Source organism: Acipenser ruthenus, chromosome 12, assembly GCF_902713425.1.
Source record: "Acipenser ruthenus chromosome 12, fAciRut3.2 maternal haplotype, whole genome shotgun sequence".
In the NCBI taxonomy this organism is placed as follows: Eukaryota; Metazoa; Chordata; class Actinopteri; order Acipenseriformes; family Acipenseridae; genus Acipenser; species Acipenser ruthenus.
This window is the reverse complement of record NC_081200.1, coordinates 29115604-29140096: the sequence shown is the minus strand read 5'-3', so window position 1 is coordinate 29140096 and position 24493 is coordinate 29115604. Positions and strand designations below refer to the sequence as shown.

Sequence of the window (24493 nt, the reverse complement as noted above, 5' to 3'; positions counted from 1 at the left end):
AGGATTATTTTTTTTTTTTTTGCATGCAATGACCCATACATGCTGTACATGACATACAGCAAAGATGTATCTTGTTCCCAACCCTCTCCAAACTTTTAGTTTCCAAGGGAAGAATTACTAGTGCAGACAGAAAGTTGAGGGAGAAGAGAGTTATATTGTTTATGTATATAAGGATCATAACAACTGCTACTGTTGGCATATGGATTTATATAGAACTCCTTATAATGCAAGCAATTTACAGCAGGATCAATACACCAACAAAGAATAAAAGGATCATTTAAAAGTAAAGTGTTAAAATTATTGTTGTTTTTTGCTAGTTCTGTAGTATTTGCAGTTTGTTTTTCATTTTACAAAAAAAGGTGCAAACTTAGCACAGTGGTAAATGCTTGAATATGGTCCTTGTTGTAATGTGCTCTTTGTGCTTAACAGTACCCTTGCAGCAGACACATGAATTGTTTAGCCATTAATGACAAGACCGGTAGCAATGGCTTCTCCTGTAGTGGACAGAGAGGGGAAAAAGCAAAAAATATACAGTAAAAAAAATGTCATAAGCACCACTGTATGTACTGTAGTGCCCACAAAGGGTACAGGCCTGTACAAACAGCAGGGAACTGGTTTGCAGGAACACTACCACTTTTACAAGCCTACTAACCTAACTGCCCCAAAGGGAAGAAAAAGAAACAGACCTCATATCACCAGCATGCAACAAGTCTTCAGGTATGTACACTCCAGCAAGTACTGGGACAATATATAAACAGACAACTAAAACTGACAACTCATTATATTTGGTGAAATGCCTGATTCATAAGAATGACAGTGATGTATGACGTATAAAAGATTAAAGGTGATGGTTACAAAGTAGCTGTTTTTCACATCCTAATTCTTGATCATAGGCGTTACCTCTGTGTTAGTATTAGTTGTGCTACAAATTCATACTCAAGGTCTATTGTAAGTTTCTCTGACAAATTCAATGATATGCTTGGTTTCTGTGACACACCCTTGTAATTATGTACATCTGAAGCTCCCTCAATTCCAAATGTCATCTATTGTGTATGCAAAAATGCTTCACATACTCAGTAAGGCCACAACCAATCACTTTTTCCACCAAACATCTTTTGTGCATTTAATGTAATTCTAATCGTTATGCAATCAAAACAATCTTTTAATCTTTTTTAGAAGCAGTGACCTCTATTGGTGATTTGTATGTGTGAAAATGTAAATGCATTGGATACCATACTGTTGATTCGGAGTGTACTTATGCTTTGACACCAACATCTTTTCATATTTACAAATCAGGAACTTATTGATCATTCACAATAAACCAATTGATAGTTGACAACATGCTCTTCATAACAGATTAGTATTTGATGCTTATCTCCAACGCTTTATTATTTAATTTTTTTGTCTGCAGGTCCAGACTTCTAAACATCACTGCTGCTCATAATTTACTGTATATAGAAATACAGTTTTTCAATCCAGTGGGAAAAAGAAAAGCCTTATTCAAGATTTTTAACATTCCATCATCCCCGACTAATTTATTGGAGAGCGGAATTCATTGATCAACAGTTGATTCAACATTCTGTTGAGAAAGAATATGTTCCCTTGTATACATATATACTTTATTGTTTGATTCTAGGTTTTTTATGAGCTGTTCAGTTATTCTCCAATCGAAGACAGAGTGAAGCAATCACAGTACTTCAAGGTTCATGACTTGGTCCCAGAGACTGAACTTTTGAACTGTGGCCTTGAACTTCCCAACAGCCACAATAACACAAACCTTTATGAACTATCCAATAACTAGTACCAGAGTTATTAAGGACAAGAAAAGTGCTAGGGGTGTTGCAAGAATATTGTTTTATGAAGCCAGATCTGTACCACTATGCAGTGAATGTACACCATGTTTGTACTCCAGGGTGACGAAGAACAGAAAAATATTTCACTCACTCTTGGATTATGTACTGAATATCACATTAGGTTTAATGCTTGTTGCTATTCTGTCATACTGGCAACCCAACCATAGAATGATTTTGTGTGCTTGCTTCCATCTGGTGATTCTCACATGTCATTGTCAGTTAGTCGTATAAGAGAGGATGTGGTCCAGTACAATGTACTTTTCTTTCGCAATAAAGTATCTTCATTTGCATATTGGGGGGGGGGGGGGGTGATGGTCTCTCTCCATGACATGACCTCAAAGCATTGGACCACCAAGACTTTCCTTACTGGCCCTCAATCATTTTGAGAACTGTCAATTCACAAAGAGGATATTTGTATGTATATCTTATTCTAATCAAAGAAAACCACACAAAAGAAAACCACATTTTTAATTGAGTAATGGTCTGTGTTTGGAGCAGAGGTTTAATATCAGTTTATTTTCCTGACATCTGCATACAGTCCTAACTGGCTGTTCTAAAAAACAAAGACAAGTTAAATTCTATCATCAGCTTCTTACCATGCAAACTACTCTTTCAGAACAATGTGTATTGTTTTTCTACTTTAATGTTGCAGTAGCTTAAGGCATAATGCATATAGTACTATCTAACAGAATACATAAAGAACTTTGAACTGAATAATTTATATTGCTAGAAAGAAGTTTGCAGGATCGATTTTTATGTTATCTAAAAAAAAATAGTTCTTCAAAACCCCATAACGCATATGATATTATTAAAGTCTGTAGCAGTATGAATGTCCATCATATTTTTATGTAATAAAGATATCCTATCCTTATAACAGCCTTTATGCAGTAAGCTGAGAAAGACCACTGCAAGCCAGAACTGAAGCATCGTCTAAAGAGCAATCTGTTTTTTATTATAGTCTGAATTTATTAAACGCAGATGCACGGTGACCAAAAGAAAACCCCATAAAAATATAGTATGTATATATAACGTTGTGCATGCCTTCTGGAAATACATTGTAATTCATACTGGAATGATTACTGACTACAATAACAAACAAAAACAGTACCCTTTAAATTAGCAATGCAGTACAATATAAATATGAAACCACTTTAAAATGAACTACGCACCTTAACAAAAAATAAAGTGTACTACCTTCTAAATATTATGGAAATTATTGTGAATAAAGAAAATAAATGTAAGATATTACTCCTGAATGTTAATGTATAATGCTGTGCATGAAAGTGCATGGCAGAACACAACAGTTGAAAAATAAATAAGATGGTTTCATATTTAGGAAAAAGTGGTATGACAATAGTAAGTCACGCTCATCCTTCTGGTCATGTGAAGGGCAAAGTGATAATGTCACAGGTCCAGAAAGATTATTTTCTATTTAAAACCGTTATACCACTATTTACCTGATTTACCAAATTCACTCAAGAATATGAAGCAGACTCTGTTTACACTTTTTTTGTATTTCTTCACCATTGACTTTTTAAGATTTTTCCACCATTCCAGTATTTTGTGTATTTCAATAAAGAATATTCAGCAAATAATTATTTTAACACCAATTCCACACAATTAGTTAAAACTACCATTTGTTTACTGCAGGTTAGTGGTCACTACTTTATTGCAATTAAACCATGTTAGTATATCAATTAAACCATGTTAGTATATCAATTAAACCATGTTAGTATATCAATTAAACCATGTTAGTATATCAATTAAACCATGTTAGTATATCAATTAAACCATGTTAGTATATCAATTAAACCTTGTTAGTATATTAATTAAGTCTTTTCATAAATAGTTTCTTTGTTGTTTTAGTTTTTCAGTGTTCATTTTCACTTATAAACAGTCTCATTATTATTTCTAGAATTATGGTATTTGTGTGTTTTGAAGGTTGCATTGTGTTTGGTTTTAGTATAAAATGGTTAGAATAATTGCTAAATCAATAAATACCAAGTAAGTGTCTCCCAGCTGAATAAACGGAAGTCATCAGTTGCAGTCTGCAAGAGTTGCCATAAAGAAAAGTAGGAAATGAGCATAAAGAAGTAAAAGCTGGTTTGTCTGTTTTTTGGGGGGTGGGTACTGCTTATGCTTGTAAAACGCAGAACCCTGTTACGGATTTTTTTAATTATTATTCTTTGCACAGACAGTGAACCCAACAGTGACAATGAATTGCTAGTGTATTTGTGATTTGCAAGTAACCAACATGGCGTCTCAGATAGAACAGTTATGTCACAATCACCTTCTGGAATTTCATTTCAATTAGAAATAACTTCTATGGATTTGTTGATTGTGGTCCTGTTTACCCTCACCACACTACCGACAATATGTATAACAAAAACATGTTAAGTTAATAAGTTAACCGTGCAGTTATCACTCACTTTATTCACAATTATAGATGTGACAGATCCAGTTTTCAGTTAAACTTGATAATTAATTAAAATATTAAAGGATAATATAAGTTACAATTTTAGAGAGCTAAATTAACAGAGTAGAAGCCATTGAATTAATATATTAAAAATAGGTAAATGTGTTTTAAATAAGCATATATATCTATATCTATATCTATATATATATATATATATATATATATATATATATATATATATATGAGTAAAAGTTTCAATTTCATTTTAAAATACTTGTAGCAGTATAAAAATAGATTTGGCTTTTGTGGTTGAATATGTTATTTGCACTTCACTTGCATTAGATTTCTGTGTGTATGCCCTATAGCTATTGCTCTTAATGTTAATTTAACTTAATGTGTAAAGCTATTATTTTGATTAACTTTTTAGTTATTAACAGACCTTCAATAATAAACAGGTACCTTTGTTGTAGACTATAGTGGCTTCTTCCAGACATGAACAGATAAAGATCATGGATGTAAAATTTCAGCTACAATAGTTTCATAGAAGTACATTAATATATCATTTACCAGTAATGTGCGTTATGAAAATATAATCTTATGTAAAAGGCTGCATTGAAATGTTTGCCCAGTAATCCTTGTCAAAGGTATAGCAGTCTGTGTCTATTTGTTGAATGAAATATTGAATAAATAACTTGTCTGAAACAGAGTACAGATTCTAATATGAAGAAAATCGACAGCAATGTGTTTTATGCTAGGTGAATGTTGTTGTTTTTATTTTTCTCTGTTACTATATTTTATGTAGTTGGACAAACTGTAAGAAAAACCATGTCGCTTCTCATAATACATTGATAAATAAATTCACTAATACATAGAACTAGTGATCATACAAAATGTATACATTTAAATTATGTCAAGACAACAAAATGTTTATGTTTTATTTTGTTATGCAACATAGATTGTGGTGGTTTAAACAGTTATCAATGTCGTCCCCATTGAAACTGTTTGTTCTCTGTGCAGGCCCGCCAACCAGGTATATACAATATATTGTAATAATGCATGGTAGCCAACTCACAGTATCTGAAATCATTGTTCTATTAAGCATTCTTATTAGAGCAACACAATAAAGGCATGTGTTAAGTGCATGTGACTCTCAACCAAGTCAGCATGGGAGCCAGTCAGACAAGGTATAAATGTTTGGGGTGAGTTCCATTGATTTTTTTTTTCTCCATCATTTTTTAATAATGAGGTTTGTCAAATGAAGAGCATGCATGTATTACATTCTCAAATGATGCTGGTTTGCAAGATTGAATTATAGAGGACTGACAATAATCCAATGGCTCCACTAATTGCATAGTCTGCAATAATATAGCAGGCTACATTGTATGTTTTTTATTTTATTTTTTTACTTATAAATATTTTTCTATGCAATGGGATGGGAATAGCAAGTACCTTTAAAGGGTATTGAAGCATTTAGATAATTCTTCTGAGCACCTAAATGTGTATTTTTCTTGAAACAATGTATAATTGACATTAATGAAGCTAGCAAGTTTATTTTACAGTTGACATCAAAAAGAGTGCATCATACAGAAACGTACACATCTTAGGAAATGCTAACAAAGTGCATGCAAATAATGAGTCCTGTTTATTAATTTTAGTTTTCATTTCTTTTTTGTTTGTTTGTTTGTTTAAATTCAGTCAAATTCCAGTGAAAGAGTACTGCAATGTCTGAAGGACATTCTGTCACTGAGTTTTAAAGAGGCTATGCTTTACAAAGATGACATTTATGACATACTTTTTAGCAATCTGATTTTTACAAGTGTTTCTGTCAAATGATGATTGTGTTGTATTATTGAGGATGTGCTTTCTTGAATAGGGCAGTTACCCCAGCTGATTACTACCAAGTTGCTCTGTTTTTTTTTTAATATATATATAATATATATACAACTTTTCCAATGATATGAATTTCAATCCAATACAAAAAAGGTGGTATCTTGTTTTACATTTATGTAAGAACAGATCAAAGTACAGTTTTTTTTTTCCTTCATATGTTCAAACATTCAGGAAATGGTATTTGAAAAGTCTCTTTTACATTTTTGGCTCAAAGGTTTTAAATATGCATTTATCATAACCTAATAATGTCTTTGTCTTCATGCTGAGGAATTCCGATCAAAGTTTTCCCCTTCTTTTTATACTTTAGGGGATTTTCAAACGTCGGGAAGTGTGGCTGTAATGCCCCAAGATTTGTTCTCCCTGAAAGAAATCATAGTAACAATTTATTAAACTACAGAGCAACCTGGGTTTTAGGGGTCTGCATTTATTTTACTGCTTAGTTTTATTTGTTATAAAATATATGCCTGCCAGCATTTGTTGAGTTTAAGTTATTAACTGTAGACATTTTCATGCATTAACAACTACCTATAGTTATCTGTTTGGTATTGATTTTCTATAGGGTTTCATTTGCAAATCAGTGGGGCATTACGTTGCAAAAAATAAGAAAGCAATAAAAATGAATTGTAGTAAACAATTTGCATTGAGCATTCGGATACTAAATGATAGTCAATCAGATGATGTCACTGAAAAAAGAAAGTGTATAAAGTACCACACATTCTTGAATAAACACAACACTTTTTTGATTTAAAATATAATAAAAAATAAAACTCATTAAAAACGAAGTACTTTATTCACACAAATTTAATAAGATATATCACAACTGTTTGGTCCATAAATATTTAAGGGGAAATAGCTTCTATACACCATCTTTATCAAGGAACAAAGAGACATGGACAATTTTGTTAGACCACTTACTGTACTATAAACACGAAGATCAATATATAAGATTCATGGATTTACCAACTATATCTGAAAGAGTGCACAGCTGCTTTCTATGACATCTCTGACCCCTTTCGACAGGATTTACCATAAAAAGATCTTCAGAAAATAAGAATTAAAACAGTACAAAACTAGCGAGGCGTCAGAAGGATGTGAATCAGTAAACAAACAACATACATATCCTGATTTTCACAAACTTTCTCCCAAGTTATAGCATAAGGCACATAGTAGAACTGAGTTAGGCATCTACTGCAAGTAGATCTATAGTACCATTTTTGTTCTGTCAAAAAAAAACTTTTTGACACTTTCAATAAAACGTTCTTAATACAAGCAATAGTTTTCCTTAGCTTTCAGCCAGAAGAAACATGTTTTTGGTCTGTTCAGTGGCAAATGTCCGTAATGAAATGAAAATGTTTTTTTTTGAGGATGTGAATGACATTATTTTTTGAAAATAGTTTCTTAGTACCTTTTCAGCTCTAGATCCTGCTTTTTTCTCTTTTTTTTTCTTTTTCTTACAGCAGTAAGTTTCTAACACCCTGAGCAACATATCTAATAATGCATTTTCTATTGGGCAGTGTATTGTCAACGTTTAATTACACTTAAGACAATATGTACTGGTAATCTGTAATAAGAGTGTACCACATTACCATTGTATTTAGGCACTGAGGCCTGCATTGGTAAAAGTGCTTTTTTATTAGAACAATTAGCTAATAATACCACTCCCCTTTGTCTGGTTTTAGTTTAAAACAATAAGTAATTGAGTCAAATTTTGTCAGTATTGGAATTTGACACATCTCATACAATGTATCAAGATTACCAGATGAACAATTACCACTGTACAGATCTCAATAGTCCTGTTAGCTTCCCGCTACAGTAAACTGGAGTATGACAAAACAAAACATAGATTGAGGTCAGCATCCACCTGGCTTTTGAGTTCAGGAACATTGTCATTTGAGATTTTTAGGACTTGTTATTTGCTGCATATCGATTAACTGAAAATACTGTGTACAACCTTGTACTTCACAATTATCTATTGCTACCTTTTACAACATGTTATTATTTTACATAAATATGTAGGCAGTATTTAAAAACAAATCCATACAATAGTTTTAAAGGTTATATGTTGCTGATAGGCAGATGGTTTCTTACAATCCAATGAAACTCAATATAAGGGAAAAAAGAAAGAACAAATCTCTCCTTAAGTTATTTTAGAAAGTTTACTAAACATTTCACAAATAAATATTTTACTTATTTCCATAATGGAAATTATTAAGTTATAACAAATCTAGCACATAGTGATGGGATTTAATGTTGGGTATGAAAAAATCATATATTCATATCTGTCAATTATTTGTGTTCATAAAAAAATTAAAACAATAAGTAAAACATTTATTTTTGAGCTGCAACATGATTTTTAAAATTGGAATAAATAAACTCATGATCACTTTAAACAACTGTCTATAATGCTGAACTTCCTCAATGCAAAATAAAAAGTTTTGAACATATTAGCTAAAAACTCAGCTGCCAAGTGGTTGCAAATGCTACACATCAAGATTTCTGTTTGTTTGTTTGTTTGTTTGTTCTCCCATGATCTGTCTGGTCATTTAAAATGTCTTGTAAACTGTTAGAAAAGGTTTGTTAAGGTAGTTTGTGAGGGACTCCCGGATTCGTGGCTGTCCAGACTAGAGGTCACTGAAGTCACTACGGTGATTGTGGGATTGGTCAGGTCTGTTAAAGTGGTTGCAGTGCCGGGTGGAGTTAATGCGCCGCTGTCTGACGAGGGTGGAGGTGGTAGTGAAGTGCCATCAGCTTTATCAACACCCCCATTCTCCTGTCGCAAAACGTTCCTTCTGAATTTGGCTCTTGCGTTTTGGAACCAAACCTGCAAACCAATCCCAATTGATTTCTTTACTTTTCTTTACTTCTTCTTTATTTGTTTAACTATTTGTTTTAAATTGCAATTATTTGTTGTATCTAATTAAAACCACAGTTGTTTTGCTACAGGTTGTACTACAGGTAAAAGAGAAGACGACATTATGTACTTTGTCACATACAGAACTGGGGGGGGGGGGGGTGGTGATTTGACACATCTGTTTTTCTATAATTAATGGGTAGGAATCAACTAGCAATAAAAAATAAAAAAAATCAATTAAAGCTGTATGTTGCCTCCACCAATCAAATATAAATACTGTAACATGGTTAATAATGGTAATACATTTCAAACTGTGCTGAAAAAAATGCAACTTATTGATTTTATCAATGTGTGCATATTGATACTTGGGGCACAGCCAAATCCTTGATCTGTTGAACAGAACCGGTTAATGGCACTGTTTGGATACAAGCAGTGGGTTACATACACATCTACACAACAAAGCCCTGACAATGAAACAGTGTTCCTCTCCTACTCCACACTACATTACCTCTAATACAACCAATGGAATGGGTCCTGATACAAAACAATGATTATGTAAATAATATAAAGGTAAAAAGTAACAGTAACATTCAAATTGAGGACATGCTTACCTGGAGAACTCTTTTGGTTAGCCCAGTTTTCTGGGCCAGTTGTTTTAAGTCTTTAGCATCAGGGTTGTGGTTGATGGCAAAGTATGACTTCATAGTGCGGAGCTGGTTGTGCTTGAAAGATGTGCGCATGCGCTTGGACTTCTGGGAGGCAGGGTAAGGCTGCTGGTCTCTGTCCAAGTGATTAGCCTCATTTTCATTACAACCTGATTGGAGAATAACAAGAGCTCTCAAAATAAGAATACAACCAAACACTATTCCAGGCATAAGCAGTTCACATTGTGACATGTGTTTAACATAATCATCCTGTACATATACTATTATATATTACATTAAATAGTTGGAAGTTAAATTTTGCCCCACCAAAAATGTTAGATGTGTTTAAAACTCTTATTTTCCCCAATCTCTCCACTCCTCTAAACCAGTTTTACAGGTAAATGAAACAGAGACCCACGAGGTAAGAGGATTTGCCTAAACTATTATTATTATTATTATTATTATTATTATTATTATTATTATTATTATTATTATTATATTTTTTTTACTAAAACATGTGTAAGCTTTGCTTTTCATTTAAAAATAGAACTGACATTCAAATGTTATTCAACCTTAGCATGCCAGCACACAAGAAAACTGTAACCCATCGTGCCATCACAGCGGACGTTGGGCAATTTAACTCCATTCCAAACAGTCTAGCACATCAACCTGATAAAATACATACAAGTTCATTTACTTGAGGGCATTACATCAGTTAAATTGAGTGTGTTGCATGTTTTGCTTAATTTTAATTGCATATGATCTACGTATGTGATAGTATTTAAGAATAAATTACTCAAGGGTCTTTTGAGGCGTTATGTTGTGTGTTTCATTTGTAATCTAATGAAAAATATACTAATTTCAGGGCACTTGGTATATCTGCAAACATAAGCCATCTGTCTCAAAACTTGTTGTGCATCCTGCAAACACTCTTTTCTTATGAACTTACTCATCTGCCAACATTAAATTTGACCTGTATGTGTGTTTATAAGCCCAAAGGGGTCAAAAGCGAACAATTCATCCTTTATGAAATATATTTTTAAAAGAGCAAAAGGATTTCCTATTCTCTTCTGTATGGCCAGCTGTGAAAACTTGGCCTCTATGGAAAAAAATGTTGTAATATTTTTTCAGGGTGTATTTATCACAATTTGGTATTTTGTTATTACTGGCGCTCTATAATGACAAGGGGTCCCTGTTGAAAAGATGCTGCCATAAAACTCATGAACCTATTTTTATTGCAGGCCTCTTTTCCCTACTTTTTCTTCTTTTTTGTATTAAGTTAAGTTATAAATATATTTTACTGCAACAAGGTAGACATGTCAGAAGAAATTTAAAATATATTTATATTTGAATCTTTAACAGGTATTTTGTGTTTATCTTCCATTGACTGAGCTGATGTTGCACCAAAGCATTGTCTATACTGATTTATATTAGTTTTGGCAATTCTGATATTTAGTCTGTGTTATTTACCATTTTTTAAAGGCTTCCTTATTTATAAACTCAATTAAATAACGATTCCATGCTGCTACTAGGCCGTCTTTGCTTGAATTAATTTCAGCCTAAAAGCGGCCAGCAGGGGTCCCTACAGCACCATGCTAGCAAAAACTTCCTCATAAAAAACAAGGCACAAGACATTTTTAGTTTGGGCATTTTATTGTAATAAATTGTGATTTTAGGTTTTAAAATAATAATTTTAAAACAAGATACTATAATATTATAAAAACATCCGTAATGTTGTGCATGCAACGAACATATGTGTACAACAATCAATCAAAATATCAATTCATTATATTTAATTATATTTCAATAATTGAATTATGAAATATTTGAATATTAAAAAGAGCATCACTGTTTTATAATCTGCATTACACAGTGTTATTTAAAATGAATAGGTCTTAATATTTAAACATAATCATATATGTATAATCTGAAAACAATAAAAAAATGCCTTATTGTCCTATTTTGTCTTTAACAATAAAAATACAGAATAATCCATATAGAAGCCTATAATTGACATACATAATGCAAGTAATGAAAAGCAATATACTGTACATAAATGTAAATTTTAAAACAATAGGTCATTTTTTCGTTTCTGTGTCTGAACAGTAGTGTGTGAAATTACCAGGCCCTTCTATGTTCTACATAGTTTGGTTTACGTTCTATAAAGAACCATTCCTAAGTACCGCACAACAAACACAGGGTTCAATATAACGAATTAATTACAAAACCAAATGTTTCTAAATAGAAATATTAGGGGGTTGATAAGTATATGCGTCATAATTATGGATTATAACTTGAACCATTTGAGCCTATACAACTCTAGGGAAAACCTCAAAGTTTGAACACTATGTTTCTGGAACTATGCATTATTCAATATAGAGGACTGGTTCTTCATAGAACACAAACAAAACAAGGGTTCACGAGTCAAAGAAACCAAAACGATTCTATAGAATGCTCAGGAACCATTTTTGTGTATAAAAGACGGTTACGAATATACTGCAATGCAAAAAAAAGCAAATCAATTATTCAATTCAATTGTTGTTTGTTTTTACTATTCTTTAACATTGAAAACAAACATGGAATTCAATCAAAGTGAATTTCGTGTTAATATATTTCCTTATATACCGCCTTCGTGTCGAGAAGGCCTTTTAAAAGACATACTTTCTATACGGTTTTATTTGTGCATTGGCAAATCTAGTCAGAAAACAAACGTTAGGCGTAGTGCAACATATTAACTGTAATGTAAAACTTATAAAAACGAATTGAAACATTTTTTTTTTAAATAACATCGTGACAATTGTGTTGGTGTTATTTTGCAGCAGGTGTTATTCGGGATACAATGTGTTATTTTAGTGCAGGCGGTCTCGTTATTTTGTGAACTGCGGCGACCTTATGAGGGTGATTAAAAACTGGTTGGAAGCCAGGATTCCTACGTCACCTTCAATTAACACAGAACAATTAACACGCAGATTACCCCGATTTTACTCCATTCAGGACGAACAGCAGAAACTTGGCACACAAAGCCAAACTTTCTCGACCAAACGATAATTACAAAAACGGTTACAAAAGAAACGAACTGGGAAAATAATATGATGACTTCAATGATGAGAAGATTCCATGGCTTGACTGGTTGCAATTATAATTTTTAAAAAGTTCTTCTTATAGGTTCTTTATTGTAAGTGTTAAACGTTATTATTAGAATTTAGCATGTAAGTTCAACATTCCATTTGTTCTTATTACACGTATAAACTATAAACTTCAGGGGGGGTTGCTAAGCTATGAAACAATTTACTAGGGTATTTAAAAAAGTCACAATATTTAAAATATGAGAATTTGCTGGCTATCGCTTCATAAAACATATTAAATACTTTTCGATATATAATGCATAACATACGTGTTGCAAATTCGTTTATAGTGCGGCGGATTATAAAAAAATATATAAAACTCACTTGCTCAATAACTTATAGATATACTTTTTTAACTGAATAAAGGATATAGGAGAGAGCGTACTAATATTATAAATGTATTGACGTTTCAGTGGAGGGAACATTAGTTTTGTATAATATTTTGTTCAAGGTTGGTGCTTTTGCACAGTGCGTAATATGCTTATAGGAAGGCAGGTATACTATTAAAACTAATACAATCAAATACATTAATACAATTAGTCTAAAAGCTCCTAATTGAACACACCACCTGAGGGATGGTTCGGTTTTTTTCTCTCTCTCTCTTTTTATTTACTGTCTGTTTATGTACACATTGTATTTTAATTTAAAACGGCCAAAACGATAGGCCTTCTTTGAATATTAAATAGCACGAGCATTTATTATAATTAAACTGTAGTATTTATAAACAGCTGATTTACCATTTCGGCCTTATCGCTGTCGCTTTACCTATTACTAGTGCATTTTAATGTGCAGCCTAGTCTTTTTTTTTTTTTTTTTTTTTTGGTTAGATAGGCTATTTTTTAAATAACTATGTCTTTTTTGTTGCATGTTTGTCTTTGTAAATAAGGGACTGTGTTGTTCACTTCCACAAGTGATAATGGAAGTACCCTAGTGCTACCCACCTGAATTGTAATTGGCTATGTCTACTCCCATTGCCGGACTCTTTCTCTTCCTTGGCCTCCCTTTCTGTACCGTGCCAGTGCCGTTAAAGTAAGGCAGCGCCATCCCCCCTCCTTTGGCAGCTAATTCGGTGTAGTTTAACTGGGGGTGGTATTCTCCTTGCAGAAGGGTCTCGAAGTGGACCCTGCAGTACACCAGGTTTTCTTTCATGCCAAAGTGGTCTCCCGTGGTCAGCGTCTTGTTGCACGTGGTACAAGTAAAGCAGCTCAAGTGGTACACCGAGTCGCGGGCGCGCATCACCATTTCCGAGGCCGAGATCCCAAGGTGGCAGCGGGCACATCTCTGCACAGAGAACCTTCTGAAACAGCAAACATGTCTTAAATAACAGCCTTTTTAATTTTTTATTTTTTTTACTGTATTTGCAAAATTGCCTTAAACATATTTAGATAAACACAGTTTAAATGCATCATTTTCCATTTGAAATACTAAACACCCTTGCTGTATTTGCAACTTTGAACACAGCGAACAAGTCCTTGCCCCTATTGTGATGTGTTTACATTGGTGTACAAATACCCCCCTCCCCCCTTCATGAAAGTCTGGATCCGCCCCTGATACACACACACACACACACACACACACACACACACACACACACACACACACACACATATTTTATATATATATATATATATATATATATATATATATATATATATATATATATATATATATATATATATATATATATATATATATGCCTACAGTACATATATAGGCCAACATGAATATCCACAGAAAAGGCAAATGCAGCTACTGTACTTGTGGTAACACTTTAAAATAAGTGTCAGTTCATGATTATTTCATGTGTATTAAGGGAAATGTTATGAAGTTATGAAAAGTATGTCATGAACTCATGCTTGTGGCTTTTGAATTCAATAGGAATTTCATTTGAAATCAGTAGAAAATCATGTGTTAGTTACATTGGAATTAGACACTTATTATTAGACACTTAAGTGTTACCGTACTTGTTTTTTCTGTTGCAATAAGCCTAGATATACTGACAAGCACAGCAAGTAGCATTTGAACATCTAGTAAATTGTAATAGTCTAAAGTTATTACTTTTTCCATCTGTTACATTTTGAAATCAAAATGCATTGCTTGAAAAACGCAACACCGTATGCGATACAGACAATTGTTGCATAAATAAACAACAATAAATACACAAGTAAAGCACCGCACTTTTCAAATGCAAGTACTGTATAGGTCTCGGTTTCGAGAAATAATGCACTGCTTGTGTATTTTAAAAAGAGGTTTAAAAATTAAAAGTGTATATATATATATATATATATATATATATATATATATATATATATATATATATATATATATATATATATATAATGAAGGCTATATTTGCATCCTGAGCCATTAAAAAAAGGCATAATACCACAGGAAGTCAAAAAGTGATCATTCCTCTAGAGGAAAATATACTTGAACTTTGACCACAAAATGTCTCGTTTTCAATCAATCGACAAGACCCACAGTACAGACATGTTAATTAATGATCAACAAAATGAGAATACTTAAAAAAAAATGTAGGCCTAAAGCTAGTACATTCGTATCTCAGAGAAACTAAACGGATAACGACATAGAACGTCTGTACAGCACTGAAAAACACTTATTATAAAAAAAAAACAAAAAAAAACGAAAAACACGACCTATATTGCTGAACCTCGTCTTCTTTAATATTAGCATCACAAGGGTATCCATGTATTATATATATATATATATATATATATATATATATATATATATATATATATAGATAGATAGATAGATAGATAGATAGATAGATAGATAGATAGATAGATAGATAGGAATCTTCAGTGAGTTACAGGAAAACAATTCCATCTCGGGTTTCTGTCATTGTCTTGTAATTTATGATGTCACAGAAACCCTAGATGGAATTATTTTCCTGTAACTCAATGAAGCCCATCTATTTTAGGGGTTCTGTGACATCATAAATTAGGAGACCGAAGGCCTATCTATTATTTTTTATAATACATGGATATCCTTGTGATGTTAATATTAAAGAAGACGAGGCTCAGCGCTGTACAGACGTTCTATGTCGTTCCGTTAGTGCTTAAGGTTTATTTGGACGATTGCCTTTTCCTTGTTTTAATTTCACGTTCCTCTCCAGTTTCTCTGAGATACAAATGTACCAGCTTTATATATATATATATATATATATATATATATATATATATATATATATATATATATATATATATATATATAAACATATTCTCATTTTGTTGATCATTAAGAACATGTCTGTACTGTGGGTGTTGTCGAGTGATTGAAAACTAGACATTTTGTGTTTGAATTGAAAGTGATGGTCTCGAGGAGTCGAATGGGCCAGCGTTCAAGTATATTTTCCTCTAGAGGAATTACCACTTTTTGACGTCATTACTGTGGCATTATGGCTTTTTTTCTTTTTTTATAATGCCTCAGGATGCAAATATAGCAAATATATGTTGTACGTGTGCTGACACTTTCCTGTAATCCGATTCTTTTATATCTAAATGTCTATGCGCTTACCTGTAGTAATCCTCTTTGCAGTAAATGCTGCCATCCTTTGCGAAACAGGTGAGTTCAGATTCGAGGGCCAGTTTACATTCACAGCACTTGAGACACCTAAGGTGCCACTGCTTATCCACCGCCAGTAAATAATATCTGTCAGAGATTTTACTGCCACAACCAGCGCACAAGGCAGGCTTCTCCGGACTCATAGACGGCATACTCTAAAAACAATTGCCAAGGAAAAGAAAATGGTCATTTTTGATCAATGAAGCTCAAATGATGCATTTTTATATACACTGCTAGGGTTTTCAACGATTACTAACGAATTAAGAAATTACTTTCCGTGTTATTAAAATTCAATATCCAAAAGGTTTGGTTGTGCATTAAAAAGATAGCCTTTAAAGATGTTCGCCTGTATATAGCTATTTAATAACCCGAGGCATATACACACACTAAATACATAAATAAGTAAATAATAATCTATTAACAACACAAATTCATGACAATATATGTAGTCCTAGAGAGCCAAATAGGATTACATGCACGAACATTATTCTGAAAACAATATGAAATTGTTTGGGGAAGGGTTTCAAGTATTAGCCTTTTCTCCATTGTTGTCATTGCTTTGAGCCTATGCTTTCTTTCTTGCTTTCTTTCTTTCTTTCTTTCTTTCTTTCTTTCTTTCTCTTTCTTTCTTTCTTTTTAAGTAATACACAGTTACACAGTTTCTTCCTGAAACCCCATTATAGGCTATATGTTTTGGCTGGTACTTAACTGTATGCTTAAGATTTGACAGGGGTACTATGTATGTATCGTCTCAAAAATAATAAAGTCTGCCAATGAACTTTGAGTAATGTAAGGTGAATATATATATATATATATATATATATATATATATATATATATATATATATATATATATATATATATATATGCATTCTCGCAATCAAGTTAGGTCCATTCAAGTCTCATGCCCACAAAGGTTTTTTTTTGTTTGTTTGTTTTTATTTCAAGTGGCGTAGCACCGAGGCGAAACAAATTGCAACTACATTGAAGTGATAGTGACTTTTGGATGTGTAATAATTGAGAGAAAACTTTATTTTATTTTAATGAAGTGTATCAAGACCTTTTTCCAAAATGACCACGAATCGTTTTTAACACGGACGAAAGTTAGGCTACTATTTTAGTAAATAAAAAAGGTTGGTCATCCTAATATCCTAATAAAATATGATTTCCCCAAATAAAAATGCTATGCCCATACATTTAAGCTATGTATTCATTTTATTTACATTATATTAACAATATTTTACAATACCTGATACCTATATATATATATATATATATATATATATATATATATATATATATCATTATTCACTTTATTCTGCGTGTTTTAACTGGGTCTATAACGCATTTTAACAGGCCTTTGAATACAATACTATGGGGTATTACTCAAGGCCTATTATACAATACACATGTTACATTATAACTGACCATTAATGCATTTTACAAAAAAAAGTGAGAATTATAAGCAAATATACGGTGTGTGCATTCTTTTTTTTTCTAACGGGAAATAAAAATAATTAATATAATAACACATTATTTGAACAAGTTGCTTGAATAGGTGTATTTAACCAAACTCAAACAGAAAAAAATAACTTTTTAGAAAACACAGTTCTCCTTATACCTGCCTACTAGTGCGTCATAAAACTAATGGAAGAAGACTGTAGTTTGTTTAGGTGTTTGAAAATAATTTGTTGTTTTAATCTTGTCCTCCTTACCGTTTCCCTTACGTTCATTTGGACCCCCTTGACCAGGTGAGATTCCGATTTAGATCTCCTTTCCATCTCCTCCATGATTCCTTGGATATGATCCCCGGAGATTCCATGGAAAAGCATGGCTGATGGACGGAATGTGCAAGTGTTTTCTTCTGCCCTACACCCCACAACTTCCATATACACCCCAAGAGTATTAGATGATCATCCAAAAATATCTACAGCAAGAGACACACACAGATGCTTACTTTAACTTTTGCAAGTACAACTTAAAACTATTAACAAAAAATGCAAAGAAGAACAAAAAACAAACAAAAAAACCTCGCAGCACTCTTGGTAATGAGCTTGCATAAAAGTGTAGTCCAGATAATAAGGCAACCAAATTAAACAGTGGTGGAACAAACAATAATAATAGTAGTAAGGGTCGGTATTTTTTTGCAGTCCCTGATTTCGTTTAGGGGTTCCAAGTGCTTGAAGGTCAGGTTGGGACTGCCTGGATTTCAGAGCTCTGTCCTATTTGTGAAGAGAGCAAAAGCCTGCCCAGTTTGGATAATTGGGTAGGAGGAGTTCTCCCTCACTGAATTGCCACTGATTTCTGTTCAGCAACAAAGACCTGTCATACTCTTCTCAACCCCCTGGTGATAGGCAGCAGTAGTAAAGAGATAGGCAACGTGGTAGTGATGCTTTTTATTTGGATAATTATTGCAAATCATTTTAGTCCTTTGTATTTTACGCAGGATAAGTTAAGCAAACGTCGCCCCGGATCTTTGGAACAAGAACCCCTTTTCAGATACTTACCCAGAGCTGCAGTTTAAAACACACAGTCTATATGTTGTCATTTATTTCTGTTATATGTTTTGCTAAATAAATGCTGTGATATATTTAGCTTCACGTTTATAGTAAAAAGTTATTCAGCGAAAAGTTTTCCATTTTGCTGCGATGAGTTTAATATAAACCTAATAAACATTTTTTTTAAAAAATCACAAGAAAGTTTCACGGCTACTCAAGCAGGTTGTTGTCAAATAATAACAGTTTCCTTATCAATAGAGAGGCTATAGATCCCTAAGAACCCTCATGTGTTATTATAACAGATCACTTCTTGACTGTGTTGGATATTTTAACACGTCCAAAGAAAATATTACTGAAATCATGACTAAATATAAATAAATAGCAATGATGCACAGTATACAATAATGAGAAAACGAATAAGCAAATTCATGTTTTGATTTTAATGCAGGGACAAGCAATCAGTGTTAAGTTTATTGTCATCTTTATTGCAACACAACAGTGTGACAGTTCTAATAAGTAGTTTGTTTAGCCTATAGTTTAAGTATGTAGACCGAACAGCTGTTTTGTGCAATCTATTGAAACCATGTTGCATTTCAAACGTCTTTAAATTAAATAGTTTGTATTAATTTATTATTATAACAAATAATTTATGATAGTCTGCTACCTACTTTTAGTGTTCGTTACCACGTGTCATATTGCAAAGCAGTGTGCGGAGTTAAATCCTTTGTCTTTGAAGTAGTATGTCGCCATCCCTTCAGGGGTAGCGTCTGCCAACTGTATAGATTACACCTCAAACCATTCTGCAGGAACTTCAGGTAGCGAGGCGTCTCTCCTCTAACCTTTAGGGATCCTACTACACCCCACCCCCGCATCCACCTTAAACTCGCGTGTAAAACACCCACTAAATCAGATTTGATTTTTGCACAGCCCCCATGTACATACCTCCCCGAGCTTGTTAACAAACAAAATGAAATTAGTCAGCATCCAATTTTAATCTGACTGCTCCGCTTTTGTTGTATAATAGACAAATACAAAACGTGGCGGTCTGGACTTGCAGTTCCTCACACTATCCAGACTCTGGTATTCAGTCCATAAGGCACAACTGCATGTGTAAATTATACTAATCAAGTGAAATAAACTGTGATTTGCTTTTTTGTTGGCATGGTGTAATCTGACAGCAGGCCTGCTATTTACTGTAAGTAATGTAATTAGTCGTTTTGAAGAGAAATCAATGCTCTTTAAATAAAACAGCTATCTATCCTCGACATTTTAATACACAGTGGGAATCCCAATGATCCGAGGTTGTGTTTTCTATAGCAGCACGACATTCCTAATAAATTTGGTTTACATCAACAGATTTGTGAATTAACAGAGTTAAATAGATGAACAGATATTATCAGTTTAACGAAATCATTGCATGCAGATATGGATGTAAAAGCACAGCTTTAAAATAGTGAGAGAGAATTACATATTATAATCCAATAAGAAAGCGACAGGACATCTCATAATTTGTAACCAACCAAAAAAATAATTATTATTTAACGAATTACATTTTTATTTTACAACAAATAAAATAAGGATAACACATATATTTTTAAAAAGCTGTGCAGGATAGCAACAAATGCTGTAAGCAAACTTGTGTGAATGGAAATGAGAGATGTTGTAATGCAAATAGTTCAGCCTGTTGTAAATTAGAATGCTGTAGTTTTTCTTAATCATGCATTTTGTGTTTTTAATGCTAGATTAAGTGCTTTATAATTACGATGTCCTAAAGTTCAAAAAGCACAGTGCAGGGTTACATTTTGATTGCTTTAATGAACGCATGCATTTACGGTTCAATTGTAATGTTTCAATTCCCCACCATCTCAGTCTTGTAAAGCGGTTCATTACCTTTTATACCGGTCCTTTTCAAAACAAACATATTAATAGATGGATGAGTAGTTTATTTTGTTTTTGGTTTTTCTAAATAAAGGAAAGTACTTTCCCTCTCGCTCAATGCAAATCCGCAGGTGCAGTATAGTGATCCTTGCCAACACAGATACTTGGAAAAATGTTTCATTTCCATAGCCATCTCGGCTCAATAGCACAACAACATGTAATTGGCCGCTCCAATAGCACAACTCAGAAAGGCTAAACCTCACAACCTGGATTCGCTATTAATTAAGGAGACTATTGTTTTCGCTCCGTCAGTCCTGTGTAACGTATTCTCGATAATTTTAATGACACCAGCGATGTATACACGAAGGGAAAATACGTACTTAACCTTGAATCTGCAACATATAAGGGTCTATACTAAAATAAATAAAACATAAATACATGTAAAACAATATTATTAATAATATAAACAGTTAGCTTTGTTAAACATTAGTTGTAAATGAAATAACAGCATATTCATCGTACAACCTTATTACACATGATCTAGGATGATTTGTGTGAAATTTGCAAAATTAAACATATTGAAATTTTAATTTGAAATATTTTCAAACCTTTGGTTGTGAACTTCAATAAAGGCTGCCTGGTAATTGGCTTTACCCAGCATAACACATTTTAAAAGAAAAGCAGTTCACGTGCTCACCAATTAAACCAATTACTTTTGCGAATACTAAGGTCAATTCTTCTTCTGACATTATGCGTTTGTTATTTTGAAATATACAGTAGTCTTCCTTCCCCCCTTAGAAAACCGAGTGCCATGGTTTTATTAGCCTATTGTATGGAAGTGTTAAGACATTTCGGAGAGACTGTTTCTCTTCTTAACCTGTATGGTCTTAAATAAATTATTTGCATGAGATTTGCCTGGTAAACCTCATAAGTCTTGACCACGGGCTAAGAAGTGAAAGCTATTACAGCGTGAAGGATTTACGCAAGATCCCTTGTGCAATGACATGCCATGCACACAAATATAACTAAACAATGTATAGGCCTACAATCAAAAGGTTGACTAGTTGTTAAAACGTTTTTTTTTTTACTGTACATTATGTATAATGTATTTGATACTAATTTGATACCAATGTTTTCTTTTTTAAAGTTATTTTCTTATATAGGCTATCGCTCTCGATCGAATTAGACACTGACATTGTTCAGAGACGTGGAATAGCATGCATGGTTTTAAATTACTTTCTGATTTGAACATGGCATATAATTATAAATCGAATTATAGGCCTACAGATCAGTACATAGGAACATAAGAACATAAGAAAGTTTACAAACGAGAGGAGGCCATTCGGCCCATCTTGCTCGTTTGGTTGTTAGTAGCTTATTGATCCCAGAATCTCATCAAGCAGCTTTTTGAAGGATCTCAGGGTGTCAGCTTCAACAACATTACAGGGGAGTTGGTTCCAGACCCTCGCAATTCTCTGGGTAAAAAAGTGCCTCCTATTTTCTTTTTCTGAATGCCCCATTTATCTAATCCTTTAGTAATACTATACATATATATAGTTTGCAAAGTATTTTTTTTATTTTTTTTTAATGGCAAAAGCCAGTTCTGCAATTATGATACAACTTTTCACTTATTGCAAATTTTTAAAAATGTAAAAATAGCAATAATACAAAAAATAAGTTGCTTTTGTCAAAAGCATGTTCAACTTGATAATAAATTAATGTCATAGCACTAATTAGCTTCTCGTGTAAAATACTTGCGTTGTGTAGTATTGTGTATTTCCATGTTGAAAAATATAAACAAAATATTAAGATGTAATAGCTATAATATTCGGGTGCCGTTTATGTCTGGGCAAATACATTGTAATTAACACACCAACCTACTACCTACATAATGCAATTGCTAGTAATACCCGGGTATGGAAAACTGTAATCAACAACGCCATGATCTGTTTTGGGCGACTATTTGTTAACTACAAAAAAAAATACTGCATTATTAATTATTTAATGTATTGTAAAACAGTCTATGTCCAGGCTTCTTCTAATTTCAAACCCTTGCCACTCTAAAGATGTGTAACAATTTACGCCGATAACCAATCTACATTCCACAATACACCACGTTTAAAATCCGGATTACGATGTGACGTTACGGGACAGGTACGTTGCCCTATTGGCTTTCCAAACAATACCTGCCAGTTATCAAATTCGCATCAGAAGAAACCGCTGTCCCCGACAACTCTGCTGCAGCAATGCTTTCTTAGTTTGCTAAGGAAATTCGACATGCATATACTAAATGTTAAAAATATAATTTCTATAATATAAAGTATAATGCACAGCCTTGCCATTTTAAATCGCAATAAAGAAAAGGCCCTATTATCTTACCTTGAGGTCTTAGAAGCTTCCCAATGTGAAAATGTGCACCGGTGACTGAGGGTGGATATGTGATGGGGAAGAGATGGCAGTGATTCTGCCAGTAGATGGGGGTTGTTCCTTGTTTCTTGCAGAGTCCCCGTGTTAATTAAAATAAACCAGCTGCTTGGTGGATAGAAACTCTCCTTCGTTCTTCACAGCCTTCTACATTGCTGACTGATCCCTGATCCCCCCCCCCCCCCCCAACTCTGCCTGGACAGTAGCCTATAGCTTACCTTATCTGTATGATACCTGAATTTAGAGGTGTATAAATAGACCTATGTATATTTATCATATTTGAAAACATAATTTCTTATTTTCTAATAGCCACCGATGAAATATAAGTCAACCTTAAAATATCATAAGGTATGACATTTACATACAACTTACTGCAGGCTGAATAACACAGGCAGCAATCAATTTACATATACATTAAGGTAACATCAACGTTGGCTAAGCTAAAGTGGACTTCCTTTACCACTGTAAGCAACAAGATTTCAAAAACATATACAAATATATGGAAATGTTTTAGATTTTTTAGACTAGCCTACTTATTCATAGGCGTATTCCACCTCATGAATGTCCATACAACTACGATAATACAAGATACAGAAAAAAGAAAACAAATACATTAATAAAATTAAACAAATCACAAAAACGTTATTGTTAGATTTTAATTTCATATGTATGCAAGGCATGGAGTCCAATAAAGATAAACCTAGCGTAGACAGACTGTATCATAGCCAATTTCACTTAACACCATATTGCATTTCCCATAACCGTATATTTATTAAGCTATATGTCGTCATATAATGAATAAGAGGAAATTGCATTTTTTTTAAATTTAAACTTTAGTAATCATATATTTAATACTACGACTTGATGGTATTTGGTTAAACACTGTCCATGGGATATGAATTAGCCAAAATATAGGAATACTGTCGTTGTGGATGATCTTTATGATACACATTTAATGGGATTGGTTTAAACATATATTATGGGGTTATATAGCTATTAATTATTTAGAAATGACTCTGTTGGTGTTGACTATTTATTGGCCATCATTTAAACACAGATTTTGCCAGCAAGAATCGGTGAAAGCAAGTAAACCTGACAGCAATTTGATTTTTTTAAATAGATGGTTTGCATATTGGCTTCATTTTTGCAGACTTTACAAAGTGATTTTGCAGTCCACTCGTTAATTTGCCAAGACTACACAGTCTCGATTCATTGGCCCGTTTATCACCTTGGGATCCCAATTAGCAGATGTCATAACAAGTAGTGTACAGCCCTCGGGCAAAAATGGTAAAATGACTGACACAGTTTAATATTTAAACGAGCGAC

At 33.1% G+C, this 24493-nt stretch overlaps 1 protein-coding gene across 3 annotated transcripts; it reads right to left on the bottom strand.

The window, feature by feature from the left end:
• Positions 1-5013: 5013 nt before the first annotated feature.
• Positions 5014-23325, bottom strand: lhx9 (LIM homeobox 9). 3 transcript variants are annotated; one of them, XM_034028984.2, is made up of 6 exons: positions 23123-23325; positions 18083-18294; positions 16320-16522; positions 13721-14076; positions 9622-9824; positions 6526-8980 (listed from the first exon to the last, which is right to left on the bottom strand). In XM_034028984.2, the coding sequence occupies exons 2-6, from the start codon at positions 18254-18256 to the stop codon at positions 8723-8725; spliced, it is 1194 nt and encodes a 397-aa protein (XP_033884875.1). In that variant the 5' UTR covers positions 18257-18294; positions 23123-23325; the 3' UTR covers positions 6526-8722. The 3 variants fall into 3 exon arrangements, with proteins under 3 accessions (XP_034780678.1, XP_033884875.1, XP_034780677.1); XM_034924787.2 differs by lacking the exons at positions 6526-8980; positions 23123-23325 and adding an exon at positions 5014-6519 and having other exon boundaries at positions 18083-23103; XM_034924786.2 differs by lacking the exon at positions 23123-23325 and having other exon boundaries at positions 13721-14073; positions 18083-23107.
• Between the last annotated feature and the right edge of the window lie 1168 nt (positions 23326-24493).